At 54.3% G+C, this 19,286-nt stretch overlaps 3 protein-coding genes across 6 annotated transcripts in view; 2 read left to right on the top strand and 1 right to left on the bottom strand.

Annotated features, from left to right (window-relative positions):
* The first annotated feature begins 819 nt into the window (after window positions 1-819).
* On the top strand, window positions 820-3,236 carry LOC119513723 (histone H3.3A). The gene is made up of 4 exons (XM_037809159.1): window positions 820-972; window positions 1,418-1,555; window positions 1,681-1,834; window positions 1,938-3,236. The coding sequence occupies exons 2-4, from the start codon at window positions 1,428-1,430 to the stop codon at window positions 2,064-2,066; spliced, it is 411 nt and encodes a 136-aa protein (XP_037665087.1). The 5' UTR covers window positions 820-972; window positions 1,418-1,427; the 3' UTR covers window positions 2,067-3,236.
* Window positions 3,237-11,873: 8,637 nt separating this feature from the next.
* On the top strand, window positions 11,874-17,095 carry GALK1 (galactokinase 1). Of its 2 annotated transcripts, none has more exons than XM_037809033.1 (8): window positions 11,874-12,091; window positions 13,043-13,232; window positions 13,662-13,781; window positions 13,936-14,101; window positions 14,204-14,385; window positions 16,438-16,588; window positions 16,674-16,836; window positions 16,922-17,095. In XM_037809033.1, exons 1-8 carry the CDS (start codon window positions 11,927-11,929, stop codon window positions 16,991-16,993), a joined length of 1,209 nt encoding a protein of 402 aa, XP_037664961.1. In that variant the 5' UTR covers window positions 11,874-11,926; the 3' UTR covers window positions 16,994-17,095. The 2 variants fall into 2 exon arrangements, with proteins under 2 accessions (XP_037664961.1, XP_037664962.1); XM_037809034.1 differs by having other exon boundaries at window positions 11,875-12,091; window positions 13,966-14,101.
* Window positions 17,096-17,210: 115 nt separating this feature from the next.
* Window positions 17,211-19,286, bottom strand: part of ITGB4 (integrin subunit beta 4) — a 31,160-nt gene continuing 29,084 nt past the window's right edge. For all 3 annotated transcript variants that reach the window (XM_037809030.1, XM_037809029.1, XM_037809031.1), the window contains 5 exons: window positions 18,549-18,737; window positions 18,302-18,457; window positions 18,056-18,220; window positions 17,867-17,980; window positions 17,211-17,761 (listed from right to left, as the gene is read on the bottom strand). In XM_037809030.1, the coding sequence (XP_037664958.1) occupies window positions 17,622-17,761; window positions 17,867-17,980; window positions 18,056-18,220; window positions 18,302-18,457; window positions 18,549-18,737 (764 nt within the window). In that variant the 3' untranslated portion in view covers window positions 17,211-17,621. The remainder of the gene's footprint in view (window positions 17,762-17,866; window positions 17,981-18,055; window positions 18,221-18,301; window positions 18,458-18,548; window positions 18,738-19,286) is intronic.

The raw sequence follows: 19,286 nt of genomic DNA, 5'->3' as shown, positions 1-19,286 counted from the left end.
TAAATGCTGTAGCAGGACTATTCTCTTTTTGACTGTAGTCATTTTATCAGTTTAATCACCTAATTCAAGAAATAGGTTGCTTAGTACATTACTTCTTTAACTCCAAGCATATGGAAAGCAGAAAGTATTTTCTGACAGCCTAAAAATATAAAAAGCAGTACTTGTGAAATCATTTATTAACATTTGGTTCTTTGTATCTATTACTTACCCCTCCCTGATCTACCAAACCAACAAAAAACCCTGCTGTTTGGTTAAATACACATGCGTGATATATTAAATACTCAATAATATAACATCATTTACTGAATTCTAATTATCATTTACGCTATATATTTAACTATCAAAATGTTACGAAAAGTAAATAACCACAGGGAACACATCTTGTTTTACATTGGAAAACATCTACAAAAATTTCTGTAAAGTAGTCTCTCGTATTCCTGCATTACGTTAGTTTGAGGTAAATAAGCTTAGGGTCCAGCCCATCCGGACCTGCTTGGGACCCATGCGATTCATTTGCATTGACTTTCTATTGTAGAGCTTTGGAACCAAGGGAAGGATCCAAACATAGCTCCATTTTATCCAATCAGAAGAGCCATTTAATGCTAAGCTATGATTCGTCCATTCCTCTTTCCACCCAACCAATCATGAGACCACTTTAACAGCCAATCAGCGGCCTAGATATTCACCAATCAGGAGATGGGGCCGAAGCACGGCCTTTGTGTCGGGGGATGTCAGCGCGTCTTCGAAGGCGCCCGCCAATAGGAAAAGTCGTTGGTATATGCAAATGAGGGGCCTATGACGCAGAGACGCAGCGTGAAGCGTAGCTATAAAAACGGGGGCGTCCTGGGGGTTTGGAGCGCAGAGCGGTTTAGTCGGTGGTCCAGGGAACATTGTCTGTTGGTTGTGGTTTTTCGTTGGGGCTACCCGAGGCGAAGCGCCGGTCGAAGAAGAGGCCCAAGACATCAGTTTTGGGTAAGCTCTTTGTGGATTAACTTGCGGTGTGGGTTCCTCGCCGGCCGGTGATGCCGCGGGCTCCGGCCGTTGAAGTCGAGTGACTGGAGGTGTGGACCTCTCGGCCGTTGTCGTCGGTTTGGGGGCCTGCAGGTCTCTCCCTTGGGGGCTTGGTTCCGGCACTGCGTCTCCACTTCCCGGTGGTGATTCAAAGGTCCCGCACCGGGTTCCGGGCAGCCGGGTTCCGCCCGTCGCGGAAGGGAAATGACTCCTCCCCGGGCCCCCCCTCCTGGAGGAGGCTGCCGCCGCTCGCAGCCTGAGTCATTAGGGGAGGGGGAGGCGGCGGCCTTCGGGCATCTGCCGCCCAGGGGCAGGGGCGCGGGGCCTGCCTCACGCCGCCCCGCAGCCCCGGGAGGCCGGTCCGGAGGAGCGCCGCGGCCTCCTGCAACCCTGAATGTTTCTTTAGGTAGAAGAAAATGGCCCGAACCAAGCAGACTGCTCGTAAATCCACCGGGGGGAAAGCCCCGCGCAAACAGCTGGCCACCAAGGCTGCCCGGAAGAGCGCCCCCTCTACCGGCGGGGTGAAGAAACCGCACCGTTACAGGTAGGCCAGGCGGTGGGGAACAATGGCTGGAGCACGGCTCGGCGCCGTTGGGCGACGGGTCCCGGGGCTGGGGCCGGGAAGGTCGGTTGGGGCCGGTTTTACACCCCCGTCTGGTTGTTTTCCAGGCCCGGGACCGTTGCGCTTCGAGAGATCCGGCGTTACCAGAAATCGACCGAGCTTCTGATCCGGAAGCTGCCCTTCCAGAGGTTGGTGAGGGAGATCGCCCAGGATTTCAAAACCGACTTGAGGTTCCAGAGCGCGGCCATTGGCGCTCTGCAGGTAATGGGATGCAAGGCTTTCGCTTTGTCGCGGGAGCAGGGGCTGCGTGTGGTGCTCTGCCTCCCCGAGGAGCGTTTCATCGTGTGGCTCTTGTCCCCCGCAGGAGGCTAGCGAAGCGTACCTGGTGGGTTTATTTGAGGATACCAACCTGTGTGCCATCCACGCGAAGAGAGTCACCATCATGCCCAAAGACATCCAGTTGGCTCGCCGGATACGGGGAGAGAGAGCTTAAGAGAAGGCGGTTTTTACGGTGTTTTGTAGTAAATTCTGTAAAATACTTTGGTTTAATTTGTGACTTTTTTTTGTAAGAAATTGTTTATAATATGTTGCATTTGTACTTAAGTCATTCCATCTTTCACTCAGGATGAATGCGAAGTGACTGTCCACAGGCCTCAGTGGTGAGCGCTGTTGCTCGGGAGTGACGAGTTGCTAATATGCAGAAGGGGTGGGTGAGGTTTCTTGCTTCTCATGATGCATGTTTCTGTATGTTGATGACTTGTTTGGGTAGCTATTAAGGTACTAGAATTGATAAATGTGTACAGGGTCCTTTTGCAATAAAACTGGTTATGACTTGATCCAAGTGTTTAACAATTGGGGCTGTTAAGTCAGACCATACATCACTGTGATAGAATGTGGGCTTTTTCAAGGGTGAAGATACAAGTCTTAACCACAGTGTAACTTACAGTTTCCTTTAAAAAAAAAAAAAAAAAGTAAACCTGGCAGCTATAGAATACACTATGTGCATTTATAATAGCTATTTTATATATTGTAGTGTCAACATTTTTAAATTAAATGTTTTACATTCACATGTGGTGGGGAGTCTTGTCATTGAGGTGTGTGTAACTTGGGAGTCCAGGTGGTTTTCTCCCGACTAGACTGCACTTGATTTAGTTGTAGGAAATGCTATGCCGCATTGTACCTTGTATAAGTCCTCATTCTACCACATGTTAACTAACCCTCTAGTTGATAACTGCAGACACTAATGGGGGATTTTATTTATAAGGGCTCTAGAGAATATAGAAGTTTTTCACACCAGCATCTTCTGTTTATCTTCAGATTATACTAGTTAGTGCAGCTTTTCATTGTGTCGTGGTGGGTCTCATAACTAGGTTGAGTTTTTCTCCTCTACCAAGAGGAGACAATACCGAACTTCTTTTCCTTGTGGAGTTTGTATTATAGTAACCCTTAGAGTAAACTTGCTGTGGGAGAAGGGCACACAGCTCCAGCTCACTGAACTTCTGCCAATTACGATGTCGGGCTAGGTTACGTCTAGTATACCGTCCTGGGGAAATCACTTTTACAGAGATGGCCTTCAGAGTGGTTTTCAAATTTTATCTCCTATTGAAGTTTATAGGTCAATTATGTGTGTTGACTAAATTTACAAATAAAGTTGCTTGTCCAACTTAAGTGTTAAACCTAAATTGAATGTGCAAAGCTTTAATCCATTACCTAAGTTCTTTGTATCTTAAAGTTTGAACTTAAATTATTTCAGCTTCTGCTTGGTAGGCAAAAAGAATCTTATTTTACAAAGATGATTGTAGAAAGCGTGTAAATTAATTCCAACAACTGTGTTCTGATATCTAAAAATTCTGTGATTGCTCTATAAAACTGTGGACTTGGGACAAAAGTACAATAGGGTTTTTTCTCCCTGTATTGTCAGGGAATTCAAAATACTTTTATCACATCTAAGGTCCAGTACAACAGGCCAGAGAAACTTTTAAAATGCTGCGGCTCAGATTTGGGATCTCTTCAATGAGCTGGCTTCTGAAGCAGGTTTTATAGAATTTTTTTATGCAGCAGGTTATTATAACACAAATCCACAGGTGTAGAACTCACTGGTCTAAGCCCCCTTTCAGTTTGAAACCAGTTTCTTTAACCAGTGAAGGCTCCAAGTGTTGCAGTAGGTTAGTGTCAGCAAGGCATGGGCAGAGCATTCTGTTAGGAAGCTAGTAACTGTATAAAGAATACTTGCCCTATTGAAATAGCTTTTTTAAAAATAGAAGTTTGCATAAGTGTCAGATTCCAGGGACTTATTAAGGGAGCAAGCTAAGAGTTTTGAGTCAAAAGGCTTTGGGTGGGATCTTGGTAACTTGAGCCTTGTGAGTTGTTGAAGGTGGAGACCAGTACTACACAGTGAAGTGGTTTTCTCTTGGAAATAAGTTCTGGAATAAGCACAGCACACAGTTCTGATAGTCGCCTCATTTCTGCTTCTGACTACAATCCTAGCCCTGGGCTGTGCTCTGGAGTGTCTTGTAGTGTCTAGCATATAAGTATACAGGCTGTTTGCACTGATAGGTTATTACAGGTAGTAAAACTTAAAACTAAGTGGGTGACAGTTGAATCTCTCGGTAGCATCCTGATAATACCAGGGTTCTTGGAATTTATCTTATTACTCAGTTTAGCATCTGCTGCTCAAGTGCATCTCATGGTTTCAGATTTGGCTTGAGCACATGTAACGCAAGCAGAAGTATTTTTTTGGTTCCAGGAAGCTGCCCATACAGGATACTGCTGGGTTAAGGGTGTAAGGAGGAAAGCAGGAGATAGCCTGTGCCCTTGATGGATGAGACGAAAATAAAGTTTTTGAAGTTGAGACTTTCACACCTTGTTAATGGTTTTCATTTAAGGGACAATTATTGTTTCCACAGCCAGAATTTTCTTTGGGGGACTGTCCAGAAAGAATGCCGTGCCTCCTTTTATTCAGTTGAGGGTGGGGGAATGGTGTTCAGTAATGAGCCAGCCAGGTACACCCGTTCAGGTGATGTCAGTTGACCTGGAAAGTGCCCATTGAACCGATGTATTAGTAATACTCGCTACTCTCAGCAGTCCCAGTTTGGTAGGAAATTATGTCTACCTGTCCTACCAGAACTTGGTGATGTGGGATGGGGATCCAGTGACTCTTGCAAAAGAACAGGCTTCAGGAAAATAAGCCAGGTTTGAAGAGCTTATCCCTCTCGTTTTAATTAGACTACCTTACATTTTGTAAACAGGACAATTTCTAGATTTTTTCCTTTGGAATTAAATCATCTGGTTCATGTACCAGTCAGGGGTGAAGTGATGTTTCGAGTGGGCCCACAGATTCAGCACTGAGTGCACCTACACAGTAGGGGAAAGGAAGGCCAGAGGGTGCTACCTGGCCTGGCTGGGGGTGGGATGCTGGCGGCTTGCTTGAAATCTGGGAGCCAGGAGGGGGGCACATCAGAACCTCCTGGCACTTCAGCCAATCCAGTGACCAGCCAAGGACCTATCAGCAGAGCTGCCGTCTGGTGAAGAACAAACCCAGGAGAGGCCAGCAAACAACACCCCATCCCCCCAGCCAGACTTCCCCGCCAGGGGCCTCTGCTGCCACCCCAGGTGTCTCCAAATGTGGGAGAACTGGCCCTGAGCTGACTGGACTGGAAATTTCTCACTCAAGTAGGGGTCATTCCTCAGCTTTCCCCAACCATAGCCTCTCCTGTGCGTTCCCTGCCTTCCCGGCTCCTTGCAGCACATGGAGCTGAGGTCTGGGCAGCAGCTGGAAAGCCAGGTCCTTTCCGGATCACCTTGAGGTAGGGCAGCAGAGGGCTCTCTGCCAGTGGATGGGCAGGAAGCTCTGGGGCCTGCCCTTCAGTTTTTGCAAGATTCTCCTGACTGGTGCTCCAGAATCACAGCCCCGAACCCAGGATCAGAGGCCCATCTAGCCTGCTGTGGAGAAGGGTGAGGTGGGCAATCTTCACAGTGATTGTCTCGATGAGGATAGTAGAGCCCTCTGAGCCTTGAGCCCCCACCCTGAACCTCTCCATCCCTTGTTGCCTGGGCCCTCACAGCCTACTCCGTCCCTCACCCCAACAGTGCCCCTGTGATGTCTACAGCATGGACAGCAATTACAGCACTAACACCTGCTTCCAGGTGCCTTCCCAAGGACACAGGACTGGAGGAAAGAAGGAAGGGCCAGCTTCCTGCCCAGGCTCCCATCCTGAGTCCCAGAGCACCCCCTGGGAGAAGGCGAGGGCACCTTCCTGGGCCAGCGGGCAGGCCCTTCAGTTCTCTAACCCCTTCATAAGCAGGTGTGGGGAAGGAGGAAGGCCACAAGCCCCTCCCAGCCCTCCAAGCTGGAGCAGGTGGGAGAGTTCTGAATTCATCCCCAGACGGGCTGGCAAAGGGCCTCTAGAGTGAGGGCTGGGGCCTCCTGGGGCCTGTGGTCCTGCAGACTGACCAGCAGCTCCAGGCAGTTAGGGATTCCATCTGATACCCTCCAAGCAGAGTGTCCTGGGGTCTCCCCCAGCATTACATGCCCCAGCCTGTCCTGGCACCCTCACCTGCACACCATGTTCACTTCCTGGCAGGGGCCAGTCTCATAGGTCAAGCACGGGAGCAGAGAACCCAACACCCCTACCTCCACCCACCCCATTGCCCTTCCCCAAGGAGGAAGCCAGGAGGCACCCCAGTCACACACCTGCTGGGAAAGCAAGTGAGGCCTTGGCTCATGGAGGGGCTATACGTGGCCACATGTGATCTGGAAAGAGTCCTGGAGGGACACAGTTGGCAGCCAGGGTCTGGGGTCTTAGCAGCAGCAGCTACCCATGTTCACTGAGGAAACTGCTGTTCTGGAAATAGACACAAGGAAGGGAGGTGGACAGAGAAATCCTGGTTCATCACCCTGCCCAAGATGAGCCTGGAGTGTGGGCCCTGTCCCCTCATCACCACCCTTACCACCCAGGCAGGGCTCAGCAGGCACATCTGTCCCCAGGCTACGTAGCCCCCAGTTGTGCCCCCTGGTTGGTCTCAGCCCCATCCTCTCCCACATCTGTAGCTCCAGGGAGAAATCCATCTCAGACAGCACCAGCACTGGTGGCAAGAGGGCTCTGGGAAGGAGAGGCTGGTGGATGGCAGGCTTAGGGCAGGTGGCTTTTGCTGAGGGGGGTGTGTGCCCATGGAGGTGATGCCCAGGCTCCATTGGCCCCTGCTCCCCTCCTGCTCCCTCTGTTGGACATATTGGACCCTAAGACCTTACTGATAAGCTCTTCACTGCCTAGGACAGGATGGGGTTGGGTCCTGCAGCAGCCCGTAGTCCCATTACCCAGGTTCAGGCCTTCGGCCTGTCTCCATCCTCCTGCCCACCTCCAGTAGTGTGGGGGCCTGTGCCACCTGCCCCATAGTGCCAGCCAGCAGTTTCCTGGCCAGTGCAGGGTGCAGGAAGAGGCAGCTATGACCCTGAGCTCTCAGCAGCTTTTTGTCAGTCTGCACTTTCTCCCTGCCCACGGACAGGCTGCTTGTCAGGCACTTCAGGGGCAGAGCAAGGGCCAGTAAAGACTGGGTTGCAGCTGGCCCCTTTGAGCAGGTGCATCTGGGGCCAGGAAGGGACATGAGGCTCCCAGCATGCCAGAGACAGGGACCGAGACTTACTTGCCTCTGGAGCTATGCCTGGCACGTGGCAGAGGCTCCAGACACATTTGCTGACCAAACCAAATGACCCTGGCAGCACCACCACACAGCTGGTTGGATCCGCTCCTGGCACAGGTGACAAAGAGGGCCAGTTCCCCAGAGGCTTGGTTGCATGCCTGGACTTCCAAACCGGGGGCTTTCCAGGTAGCATCTGGGGCTCCACTAAGACATTCTGGTACAGCCGAGGTGGCAGCAGGTCAGGTTGCCCACGGGGGACAGGGGTGGTGGAGAGAATTAAAATATAATTTAGAATCCATTCATGATCCCTCGGCCCTTTGGGATGGATGGTTGGCTGGTCGTGCCGCTACAAGTGAGCTTCTTGGCCTGCAAAAGGAAGGACAGACCCTGGGATGCGGGGTCCCCAGGAGGGTGCCACTTCCCACGCAGTCCTGTGACACCTGGCCTGGAAACGGGAGGGAAGGTCAAAAGTCAAGGGACACAAACATAACACACTGGACAGGATTCAAAAACCGCGAGTAAACATCTCTTCCAAATAAAATCAATATTTCAGAGTCCATCTCGAACAAACAGAGGCATCTCCCCTGCCATCAAATCAAGTTTCGCCAAGAAAAACTGAAACAATGCAAAGGGGGAAGATAGGTCACAGGGGCGTGCTTTCAGTGAAAATGAAACAATAGAAATAAAAACTAGGGGTGTGGGCTCAGAAGCGGTCAGGAAGTTCTCCTCAGTCTTCTGAACTCCAAAAGTTCTTTCCCCTTACTTTTCCGGTCAGGACATTTATCTCAGTCGGAGAGGTTGGGATTTGTGGCCATATCCCTCCCAGCCAGCCTGTGGGAGCCTGAGGCTTTTATCTCTCCAGCCGGCTGCACACAGGAGAGTCCAATAATGCCTACTGGGTTAATGGATGACTGATAGTAATAGCTACGTGCAGCCTGCAAACACTTGACACCAACTGCAAATGACCACACTCACTTTTCATTCTAACTACCCAGAGTTAGGCCAGACCTCACAGATTCCTGTCCACCCCCTGCAAGTTCAGGCCCAGGTTACCTACCCTTCTGACCAACTGGCTACCAATCCGGATTTGATAATTCTCTGCAACAACTCACAGGACTCACTGAAAGCACTGTACTTGAGATTATAGTTTTATTATAGGGAAAGGATATAATAAAGAAGGGAAGCAGAGGGCAAGATCTGGGAGGGTCTCAGATGCAAGCTTCGTGTCCTCTCCACGTGGAGTCAGAGATGGAACGCTTTGCCCTCCTGGCACAGCTCATATCTTAGCAATCGTGGAAGGGCACCAGAGTTTCGAGGGTCCCAAGCTTTTTTTTTTTTTAATTTATTAAAAAATCACAATCATCCAAGATATACAATCAATTGATCACATTACCATCTGTTCTAGTTTGCTAATGCTGCAGAATGCAAAACACCAGAGATGGATAGGCTTTTATAAAACGGGGGTTTATTTCACTACACAGTTACAGTCTTAAGGCCACAAAGCGTCCAAGGTAACACCTCAGCAATCGGGTACCTTCACTGGAGGATGGCCAATGGCGTCCGGAAAACCATTGTTAGCTGGGAAGGCAGCTGGTATCTGTTCCAAAGCTCCAGCCTCAAAACGACTTTCTCCCAGGACGTTCCTCTCTAGCAAGCTTGCTCCTCTTCAAAACATCACTCCCAGCTGCACTCACTGAGTTTTCTCTCTCTGAGTCAGCTCATTTATATAGCTCCACTGATCAAGGCCCACCCCGAATGGGTGGGGCCATGCCTCCATGGGAACATCGCATCAAAACGATCATTACCCACAGCTGAGTGGGGCACATTCCAAGCAAATCTAACCATCACCAAAAAAGTCTGTCCCACAAGACCACAAAGATAATGGCATTTGGGGGACACAATACACTCAAACCGGCACACCATCATATAGTTGTTCATTCATCACCCCATCTATTTTTTTAATATTTTCCTTGTACCAGGAAAAGTGATAATAAGAATAAAGAAAAAAACAGTGAAAAAGGAACACCCAAATCATCCCCCCCACCCTATTTTTCCTTTAGTTTTTTGCCCCCATTTTTCTACTCATCCATCCATACACTGGATAAAGGGAGTGTGATCCACAAGGTTTTCAAAATCACACTGTCGCCCCTTGTAAGCTACATTGTCATACAATCATCTTCAAGAATCAAGCCCACTGGGATGGAGTTTTATAGTTTCAGGATGGTCTCATTCAGTCCCTTTCATTCCAGGCTGACCGGGAGGAATCACCAGCCAGTTTTTACAGATGCGAAACTAAAGCTCAGAGAGGCCTAGCCATTTGCCTGAGATCACACAGTAGTAAGGCGGAGATTTTGGCTCAGGATGTCGGACATCAAAACCGAGGTGTGTCCCCCTTTATCTAGTGTATGGATGAGTAGAAAAATGGGGATAAAAACTAAGGGACAAATGGGGTGGGATGGGGGGATGATTTGGGTGTTCTTTTTTCACTTTTATTTTTTATTCTTGTTCTGGTTCTTTCTGATGTAAGGAAAATGTTCAGAGATAGATTGTGGTGATGAATGCATAACTATGTTATCATACTGTGGACAGTGGATTGTATACCATGGATGATTGTATGGTGTGTGAATGTATTTCAATAAAACTGAATTTAATAATAATTAAAAACAAAAAAACAAAAAAAACCCGAGGTGTGTGTGTTGGTTATATGGGAAGTCTTTCTGCACGATTTTTTCTGTAAACCTACAAATGCCCTAAAAAACAAAAAAACAAAAACATTAAATAGCAAATTAAAACACAGTAAAAACAAACAAACAGGAGGGTAAGGGATTGGCAGGGAGGGGGTCGCCAGTGAAGGGGTTGTCAACATTTGGAGCCTTGAGGGGAGGCAAGGCTTGTGAGTTTAACTCCATTTCAACCAGCCTCAAGGGTTTATTTGTGTGGGTTTTCCTTTTTTTTTTTTTTTTTTCCACTTATACCAAAAAATAGTTTACTAGACAGTGCTCGAAATGATGAGGCCACTAGATGAAATTCAGAATTGCTTTTATTCCAGTGTGTGCTTTTTAAAAAAAGCTTTATTGGGATATAATTCACATAGGTATAATTCATCCACTTAAAGTGCACAGTTCAATGGTTTTTACTATAGTCACAGAGATGGGCAAACCTCACCACAGTCAATTTTAGAACATTTTCCACACTGCAAAGAGAAACCCCTTTAGCTATTACCACCCTATTTTCCCACCCCACTCCAGTCCTAAGCAACTACTATAATCTACTTCGTCTCTATAGACTTCCCCTATACTGGACATTGCATGTGAATGGAATCATACAATATGTGGTCTTTTGTGAGTGGCTTCTTTCCTTCAGGATTCATCCATGCATAGCATACATCAGAACTTCATTCCTTTTTCTGGCCAAATAATATTCCATTGCGTGGACAGACCACATTTTGTTTATCCAGAATCCTGCTGATGGACTCTCGGGTTGTTCCCCCCTTTGGGCTATTGTGAATAACACTGCTAGGAACAAACTTCTGTAGAAGTTTGTGTTTAAACACCTTTCTTCAGTTCTCTCGGGATGGAATTGTCAGATCATATGGTAATTCTATATTTAACTCCTCAAGGTAATTCCCATCTTTTTGCTGTTATGGGATTTGAGCTGTTGGAAAGGCCCCTTTCCATTGCTCTCACCAGCCCAGCCAACATCAAGGACATCTGTTGTCCTTTCCTGTGGACACACAACTAACATATCTGCTATCCTTGCACGTCCATGCATGAAGCCAGCACTGACTCAGTGGCCTGGGCAAGCTAAGGCCTTGGCATCTTCCAGGGCAGGCACCAAAGTGGGGAGATACCGAAACCCCATCCCACAGGGAGGACCACAGCAGCCACCTGTTTTATAGTGTTAGTTCTTCTGTTTTGGTCTTTGAACCACCTTGAGTTCATTTCTGTATGTGGTGTGAGGTAGGGGTCCACTTTCATTCTTCCACATGTGCCTATATTTTCTCTTTGGCATTTTCAGAGCTGCGTATTGAATGCAGGTCCCCACTCTTTGGGCACTCCCCTGAGCGGAACCCAAGCTACATCCCTGTCCATAACTCCCCACAAAGCCCCCTCCACCCCAATCCGGGACTGCAGACAGGCTCGCATTTCAGCCCCTTCTGCAGTGTCAGCTCCAAGGTTTCACATAGGATGGGCAGCTGGACAGGCGTCGGGGCAGGGGATGGGGCCAGCCTGAAGGTGTAGGATGGAGGCTGGCAAGGGAGGAGTCGGCAAGTGCCAGATTCCGAGCCCGAGGCCACGGCGCCGAGACCAAGACTGGGGCAGAGGAACCAACAGCTCAACCCACGTGGGTAGCTGCAGTAGGTCCTTTGAGCCCCCTTGCTCCTGCCGCCGCTCGCGGCTGGCCACCTGGCCCCCAGGGTGGGTCTGGAGAGCAGTTACCCCATCCCGGAGGGAGGGGCCCAGCGGGGGCGGAGTCGGGCCTGGCCCCGCCCCTGGACGGGGGCGGTCGGGGAGAGGGGGCGCCGGCACTGGTCCCGCCCCGCCCTGCCCCGCGCTCGCGCCCCTCAGCCCCGCGTCGGGCACGAGGTGCGTGCGCGCGCGCGCGTGCAGGAATGTGCGCCTCCCGCCGCCCTGGCCCCGCCCCGGGCCGCCCGCGCCGACGGGGCCGCGCTTGGCCTGGCCGAGGCGGGCCGCGCGCTGCAGGGCGGGCGTCATGGCTGCTGCGAGACAACCCCGGGTCGGGGAGCTGCTGGCCGAGGCGCGCCGGGCCTTCCGGGCGGAGTTCGGGGCCGAGCCCGAGCTGGCCGTGTCCGCGCCGGGCCGCGTCAACCTCATCGGGGAGCACACGGACTACAACCAGGGCCTGGTGTTGCCCATGGTGAGGGGCTGGGGAGGGGGCCCCCCGAAGCCCTCTGCCCCGTGCCCGGGCCGCCGAGCAGCGCCCGGGCCTTAGGGGCGCAGCGAGCGCCTTCTCTCCGCGCGGGATGTCGGGGCGGGCAGCAGCAAACTTTTCCCTCCGCTGAGTTCGGGCGAGGAGCGCACGGGCGAGACCCTGGGACGGGGCGTTTCCCACATTGGCAGGAGGGAAGCCGGGACTCGGCGAGGAAAAAGGGTGGAAGAGGGCGTGCGGATGCCCCCGCGCTCGAACCGCCCTCTCTGGGTGGCCCGGCCTCACCATCCACCTGGGAGCGTGTCAGCCTCCAAATGCGGGTCCCCAATGTAGCATGCGGAAGTGGGGCGCCCCAGTCCTCTGGCCTCCCTGGGACCCCGACCACAGAGCAGCGAGAAGTAGGAGGCTGAGGCCCAGACAGAGCTCCTGACCTGCCCGGGGTCACCCAGCTAGATCTTGATGGTGTTTTGGTTAGAGGCACGCCCCCATCTCCCAGCGTAGGGCTCTTTCCACCCCACTCGGCAGCTTGACAAATGTGTGGGTACAGGGCATCCCAGGCCACCCCCAAAATGGAACGCATCAGGGCTCATCTGATTGTTTTCTCTTGCTCTTTCCCCCCTGCCCCACAGCGGTGAGCTCACACTCAGGGTCAAGTTCAAGTCTTGGCCATTGCATCTGGCCCCACCCTTGAAGACCCAGGGATCAGGGGCCAAAGCCCCAGGGCCAGCTCAGCCCTGAGGTCCTCCCCGGACCCCTCCCATCCCCCCTCAGGTGACCTGAAGGTCACTGCAGGGCTGGGTGGAGCTTGGCCCCACCCCTTTCCAAATGCAGATCCTCCTGCCCTGCATTCCTTAGAACCTGGAGGGGTTGGTGATACCGGAGGGGCCTATCCCTCTGCCACTTCCAGAAGCTTTACATCCTCTTTGTCTCTCCTGCCAGGCTCTGGAGCTTGTGACCGTGCTGGTGGGCAGCCCCCGGACGGACGGGCTCGTCTCCCTTCTCACCACCTCCGAGGAGGCCGATGAGCCGCGGCGACTGCAGTTCCCACTGCCCACCACCCAGCGGTCACTGGAGCCCGGGACCCCGCGATGGGCCAACTATGTCAAGGGAGTGATTCAGCACTACCCAGGTGTGGGGCCCAGGCCCTGGTCAAGTTCATGCTGGTTCATAAGCAACTCTAGGCCACCGTAGGCTAGGCTTGCAGGGTGGCCTGTTTCCATTCCTACAGATGAGAAACCAATGCCCTGGGAGGCTCCGGAACTTTCTCATTAGACAATTGGAGGAGCCAGAGTTCAAACCTCAGCTTGTTGGCCTACAGAACCCTAAACCAGTGGGGGTGGGGAAGAACTAGGAAGACTTTCAGGAACCCCAGAGCATGGGAGGATTGGGGCCACTTGGCCCCTGGCCCAGCAGGATGGTGGCCTCTTGACAGTTGAGACCCATCCCCTGGAAGCAGCTGGCCAGGCAGTTACCTCCTGTCATACCAGGACACGTGTCCTTCTTGTGCCCATCCTCCCAGGCAGCCCCATCTCACCACTACCTCCTCTTTCCCCTGCAGCTGCCCCCCTTCCTGGCTTCAGCGCAGTGGTGGTCAGCTCATTGCCCCTGGGGGGTGGGCTGTCTAGCTCAGCATCCCTGGAAGTGGCTACGTACACTTTCCTCCAGCAGCTCTGCCCAGGTACCACCTAGGCCCCAGGCCCCCCCACCCCCCACCCCTCAACCCTCCTTTCCCTGCTGTGGCTCAGGGAGGGGGGTGGGGAATCTCCTTCGAGTGTCTTTGGAGCTACTGCTGCTCTTATCCACCTACCCTTGAACCTGCTTCTGGGCCCCAGACTCCCCATCCACCTCGCATTGTGCCGCAGACTCGGGGACAATAGCAGCCCGGGCCCAAGTGTGCCAGCTGGCTGAGCACACCTTCGCGGGGGTGCCCTGTGGCATCATGGACCAGCTGATTGCCCTTCTGGGGCAGAAAGGCCACGCGCTGCTCATTGACTGCAGGTCAGGGGCTCCCCTTGCACCCCTTCCACCTCCTCATCAGGAACTCCTGGGTGGGCCTGGCGTGTCTCAGCCTCTCCCCCACTTCAACCAACTCCACCCCAGGTCCCTGGAGACAAGCCTGGTGCCGCTGTCAGACCCCAAGCTGGCAGTGCTCATCACCAACTCCAACGTCCGCCACTCCCTGGGCTCCAGTGAGTACCCACTGCGGCGGCGCCAGTGTGAAGAAGTGGCCCGGGCGCTGGGCAAGGAGAGCCTTCGGGAGGTGCAGCTGGAAGAGCTTGAGGGTGAGAGTGGCTGGGTGTGCTCTGTCCCGGGGCTGACTGGGCAACCCCGGGGCTGCTGTGGCCTTGGCATGGCTCTGACCCCAGTCTCCGGGAACCTTCTGCCCTGCTCTGCCCACACCCTCTAAACACTGCAAACCTAGAGCTCCAACCTCAGCAGGGCCGCTTGAAATCTTAATACTATCTTTTTTTTCTAATCAAAGAATTGTTTTTTCCACTGTGGAAGATGTAGAAAAGTACAAAGAAGAAAATAAGCTAGAAGGCCACCACCCGGGGATACCACTGTTAGCATTTTAGCATGTTTCCTTCCAATGGTTTTTTGAACATCTGTATTTTCAAAGTTGAGTATTTGCAGCATCACCTGCCTCCTTTGTTTTTTTTTTAACATTATATCAGAATTCTTTCCTCTGTCACAAAAAGTTCATCAGCAACATGATTTCTTTATGTTACCTAATTTAGATGCATCATAACAAATGCACCATAATTTACTTTGTTCTGATACCACATCAAGTTCTAAAGTCATGGAAATCTTATCCCATTTGATCCTTTTACAACCCGGTAGAACAGGTACCAGTATTATCCTCATTTTTTGGAGGGGGAGTCCCAGGTGGGTGGCAGTGCTAAGTAGCTCTAGAGGCCACGTTCCCAACACCATTCGGTGCTGCCACGTTGGGACTTGGCCCTCCCTGGCTGTGTGGGTGTGCCCATTTCGGGGACATGCCAGCCCTGAAGGACCATCTCATCCCCGTGTGGACTTCACGTTCCCCTGAGCAGCCGTTGAGACCTGCCCCCGTGTCCTGGGCAGATGGCCCCGAGGTTTTCTCCTTCCCTCTTCCTCTCATCCCGTTCTCCCTCCTCGGGGACCTGCCCCGGCAGCCGCACCCTGTCTCGCCCTCCCTGCCCTCTGCCTGGCTCCTTCCCTTCTGTCTTAAACATGCTTGGTTTCCTCCTCTCCTAAAAGTGATTTTCCCTCCCTGCCTCGCTTCCTGGGAGAGGCCCTGATGCTCGTTGCTCCCCACCCTTGCCCACCTGCACTTGCCTTGTCATCCTGCGATGCCGCCCCACTTCTGTGCCTCCACCTGGGCAACCCAGTGGCCTCCTCAGTGGCAGAACTGCTCGCTTACAGCCCTCCCGTGCAGCAGCCCTGCCCCCCTACCCCCAAGGTTTTGTCCACTAAAGACTCGAATCCGGGTCTCCAGCCCTGCTTTCCACCTGGGTGACACCCACAGCTTGACCCCAAACGGAACCCCCCTCCACCCCAGCTTTGCCTCCTGAGTTCCCCTTTTCTATTACCTCCGTACCCTCTTCACCCCTCTTTGAAACCTCATCGTCATGCCTGAGTCCTCATTGCCCCTCCACCCCATTTAAGGCGCCCCCACCCCCATCTCCTTCCCTTCCTTCCTCACCTCATCAGGCCTCTAGTGGATCCCTGGGCTGTTGTAACAGAATTAGCAAACAGAATTTGCTACATGGGATTAGACAGCAAATTCCCCCGGCTCGCAGAGCTGCTGATAGAGATTCGGCCTCTTCCGCCTGCTCATGAGGGCCAGCCTGCTGACCCCCTGCCCCCTGCTCCTTGCCTGGGCAGCTCCCTGCAAGCCCCCCATCCTCGGAGGCACCATTGTGGCTCCATGGACATGGGAACGGAATGTCTTCTCCCTCCTACTCTTCCGTGGCCTCTTGACTCTGTCCCACTCACCTCGGAAGCCCCTGCAGGGCCTGGAGCTTCAGCTTTTTTTTTTGCACACCCATTATGTGCCAGGCACCCCACGGGGGCTTCCCATGGATTCTTGCCTTTGGTCCTCACTGTCCCCCGGATGAGGCAGGTATCGTCCCATTTTACAGTTTAGGGGAAGAAGGTTCTGAAAACTTAGCCACCAAATCAAGGTTTCACCTGCAACTCGGAGGCTTGCGCCAGCCCCTTGCAGTGCCCCACGCCTTCCCCGAGCAGGTGCTCGGTGAGCTGCTCTCCAGTGACTGGCCAGGGCCGCTGCTGACATCTGCAGGGGCCGGCAGCCATAGGAGATGGGTGTGCTGATGCCTTTTCCTCCCCAGCTGGCAAAGAGCTGGTGAGCAAAGAGGGCTTCCGGCGGGCACAGCACGTCGTGGGCGAGATCCGCCGCACAGCCCAGGCTGCAGCTGCCCTGAGCCGCGGGGACTACAGAGCCTTCGGCCGCCTCATGGTGGAGAGCCACCACTCTCTCAGGTGAGGCTCTCGGGGACACCCCCCACCTCCCGGGCACAGGCCCATCCCCGCTCTGCCCTGTCCCTACATCCTGTCCCCCCCACAGGGATGACTACCAGGTGAGCTGCCCCGAGCTGGACCAGCTGGTGGAGGCCGCGCTCTCCGTGCCTGGGGTTTATGGCAGCCGCATGACGGGTGGTGGCTTTGGTGGCTGCACAGTGACACTGCTGGAGGCCGCCGCCGCTTCCCGCGCCATGCAGCATATACAGGTGAGTGTGCCCCTGGGCCTGAGAACGGATCCCTGCTGGTTCCGGGATCTGGCGGTCACTCAGACCCCTCTCGCCTCCCCCGCAGGAGCAGTACAGTGGCACCGCCACCTTCTACCTCTCTCACGCCGCCGACGGAGCCAGCGTGCTGCACCTGTGACCTGCCCCAGGGCCCGCCCAGCCTGCAGGCCACTCCACTCTCTGTCCAACACCGGCCCCCCACATCTGGGTGCTCAATAAACTTGTGCCTCCGACCATGAAACCTGCCTGCCCCTACAGGTGGGCCTGTGCTTGGGCAGCAGGGAGGCTGGGTGGCAGAGGGCACCCCTGCTCTGGTTGGCACCTCTCAGGCCCCAGAAGAACGGACGGGGCCAAGCCAAGCAGTAGCAAAAACCTTTATTAAGTGCTTCTTTCTTTCTTCCTTTTTAAATTTATTTTTTAGAGCAGTTGTTGGTTTACAGAAAAATACACAAAGTAGCAAAAAGTGTGTAAGTGCAGGGCATGCTGGTGCCAGCTCTTTGGATACAAAGGGTTTGGGCCGCGAGAAGGGGGCACAGCCAGGAGGGTCTTCCAGGACCTCAGCCCCCTACCTACCTCCCAGTGGACACTGGCCCCCTTTTCTGTGGCCAGAGGTCACACCCCAGAGAGTGCTCAGCACTGGGTGGGGAGCTGGTTCCCCAGAGGCCCTAAGGATGGAGTAGCCGAGGCAGCGGGGTGGGGGTGGGGGGTAGAGGCGGGACTTGGGGGTGGTCCAGGCTCCAGGGCCCTGCAGGCTGGGGGGCGGGGGGTCAGGTCTGGAAGAACTGGTGGTCCACCTGCGTGCTGAGGGTCCCACTGGTGGTCAGCGTCCTGCTTACAAACTCCTGGGTCATGTGCCGGGTGAGGGAGCCCCCCGCCTCCAGGCACTGGGACCCGAGGGTCAGCCCGTCTGCGGGGGGAAGAGGCGGTGACGGACCCTGCCGGACTCCCTGGCCCTCCCCCTGCTTGGCCCCGGGCTCCCCTGGAGAGCCAGGAACCCCAGCCCGCGACTCACCCCCGAGGAAGGGCTCAGTGCTGCTGGTGTGAGTGGTGGTGGTGAGGCTGCTGTACTCGGCCGGCACCAAGTGCTGGAAGAGCCCGGCGTGGCTGCCCAGCTGCGGGAAGGGGCCTGGGGTGGGCAGACAGCGGGTCAGGGGGTGCAGCTTGCCAGGGCCAGGGCCAGGGCAGGGGCGGGGCCGCCTACCTCCATCCTGGGACTCGATGGTGATGATCCCCTCACGCTCGGGCCCGAAGCCCTGGGTGGTCTTGGCCTGCACCTTGAACTTGTAGGGCACGTTCTCGCTGAGGCCCGGCACCGTCAGCCGGCTCTCGGGACTGTCTCCGTCCACCTGGAATGTGGTGGCTGGCCCTGGGCAGGGAAGATCCCTTTAGCCTCTGTGGCCCCCTACGCCCCGCTCCTGCCCACCCCTGCCCCTGGAGTGGGTGGCACCTCCTCCGTGGGCCATCTCGCAGGTCACGAGGTAGCCAAGGATGTCCCCGTTGGGCCGCCGTGGCCGCTCCCAGCTCAGCTGCAGCGAGTCTGGGCTCAGGGCCGTGAACACCAGTGGGCCCGGGGCACTGGGGGTGCTCAGGGTGAAGGCAGAGCCTGGGGACAGCAGAGGGAGAGTGTCCATGGGTGGGTAGCTTGGTGGTGGGTGTGAAGGGGGTGGCCATGGCGATGGGGGTGGGCAGCTCACCTGGCAGGGGACAGAGTGGGCTCTGGGGGTGCACCTGCGACTCGATGGTGATGATGCCTTCCCTCTCCGGGCCCCACCCCTCCTGGCTCTGCGCGCGCACGCGGAACACATAGGAGTGGTTGGGCAGCAGGTCTTCCACCACCACCGATGTCTGGCCGGGGTGGGGAATGGCGAGCCGGTGCAGCTCTCCTGGGGAGGCAGGCAGGGGTGGACAGAGGAACCGCGTTACTCCCACCACTGCCCTGGTCCCACCGCTCCTTCCCTAGGCTGCCCCCAAGGCCCAAGACTAGCTATAGTTTGGGGCCAGGTGGGGCCAGGCTAGAGGCCACAGGTATGGTTGGTTGCTCAGGTTGTGCACTGTACAAGGGATGAGTGGCACCTGAAATCCCACCCATGTTCTGGCTAAACCCTGTGCCTTGGCCAGGGGCACCAGGTCATGCTACTTAGAGTTGGCCTGGAGAGATGCCACTGCCCAATTCCCAGAAAGGCATCTCCAGCCAGCAGAGGCCCAAGGTCCCCAGGCCAGTGGGGCTCTGTTAGAAAAAGCTTAGCAGAGGGGTGACCTGAAGAGAGGCCCCAGGACACAGAGGTGGCTCAGAAGAGAAGAGGCAGGGAAGAGGGCAAGGGGCATGGAATGAGAGACCCTCTCAGACAGGTGTTAGTGCTCAAGAGAGTTGGGTTGGTTCCTGACATGGCCAGGGGTGGCCCTGTGTGTCTGGGGAGGTCAGGCCTGGTGGG

The sequence above is a fragment of the Choloepus didactylus genome, chromosome 18, assembly GCF_015220235.1.
Source record: "Choloepus didactylus isolate mChoDid1 chromosome 18, mChoDid1.pri, whole genome shotgun sequence".
Taxonomy (NCBI): domain Eukaryota; kingdom Metazoa; phylum Chordata; class Mammalia; order Pilosa; family Megalonychidae; genus Choloepus; species Choloepus didactylus.
The sequence above is the reverse complement of the archived record's forward strand: the minus strand, read 5'-3'. Positions and strand labels throughout refer to the sequence as shown.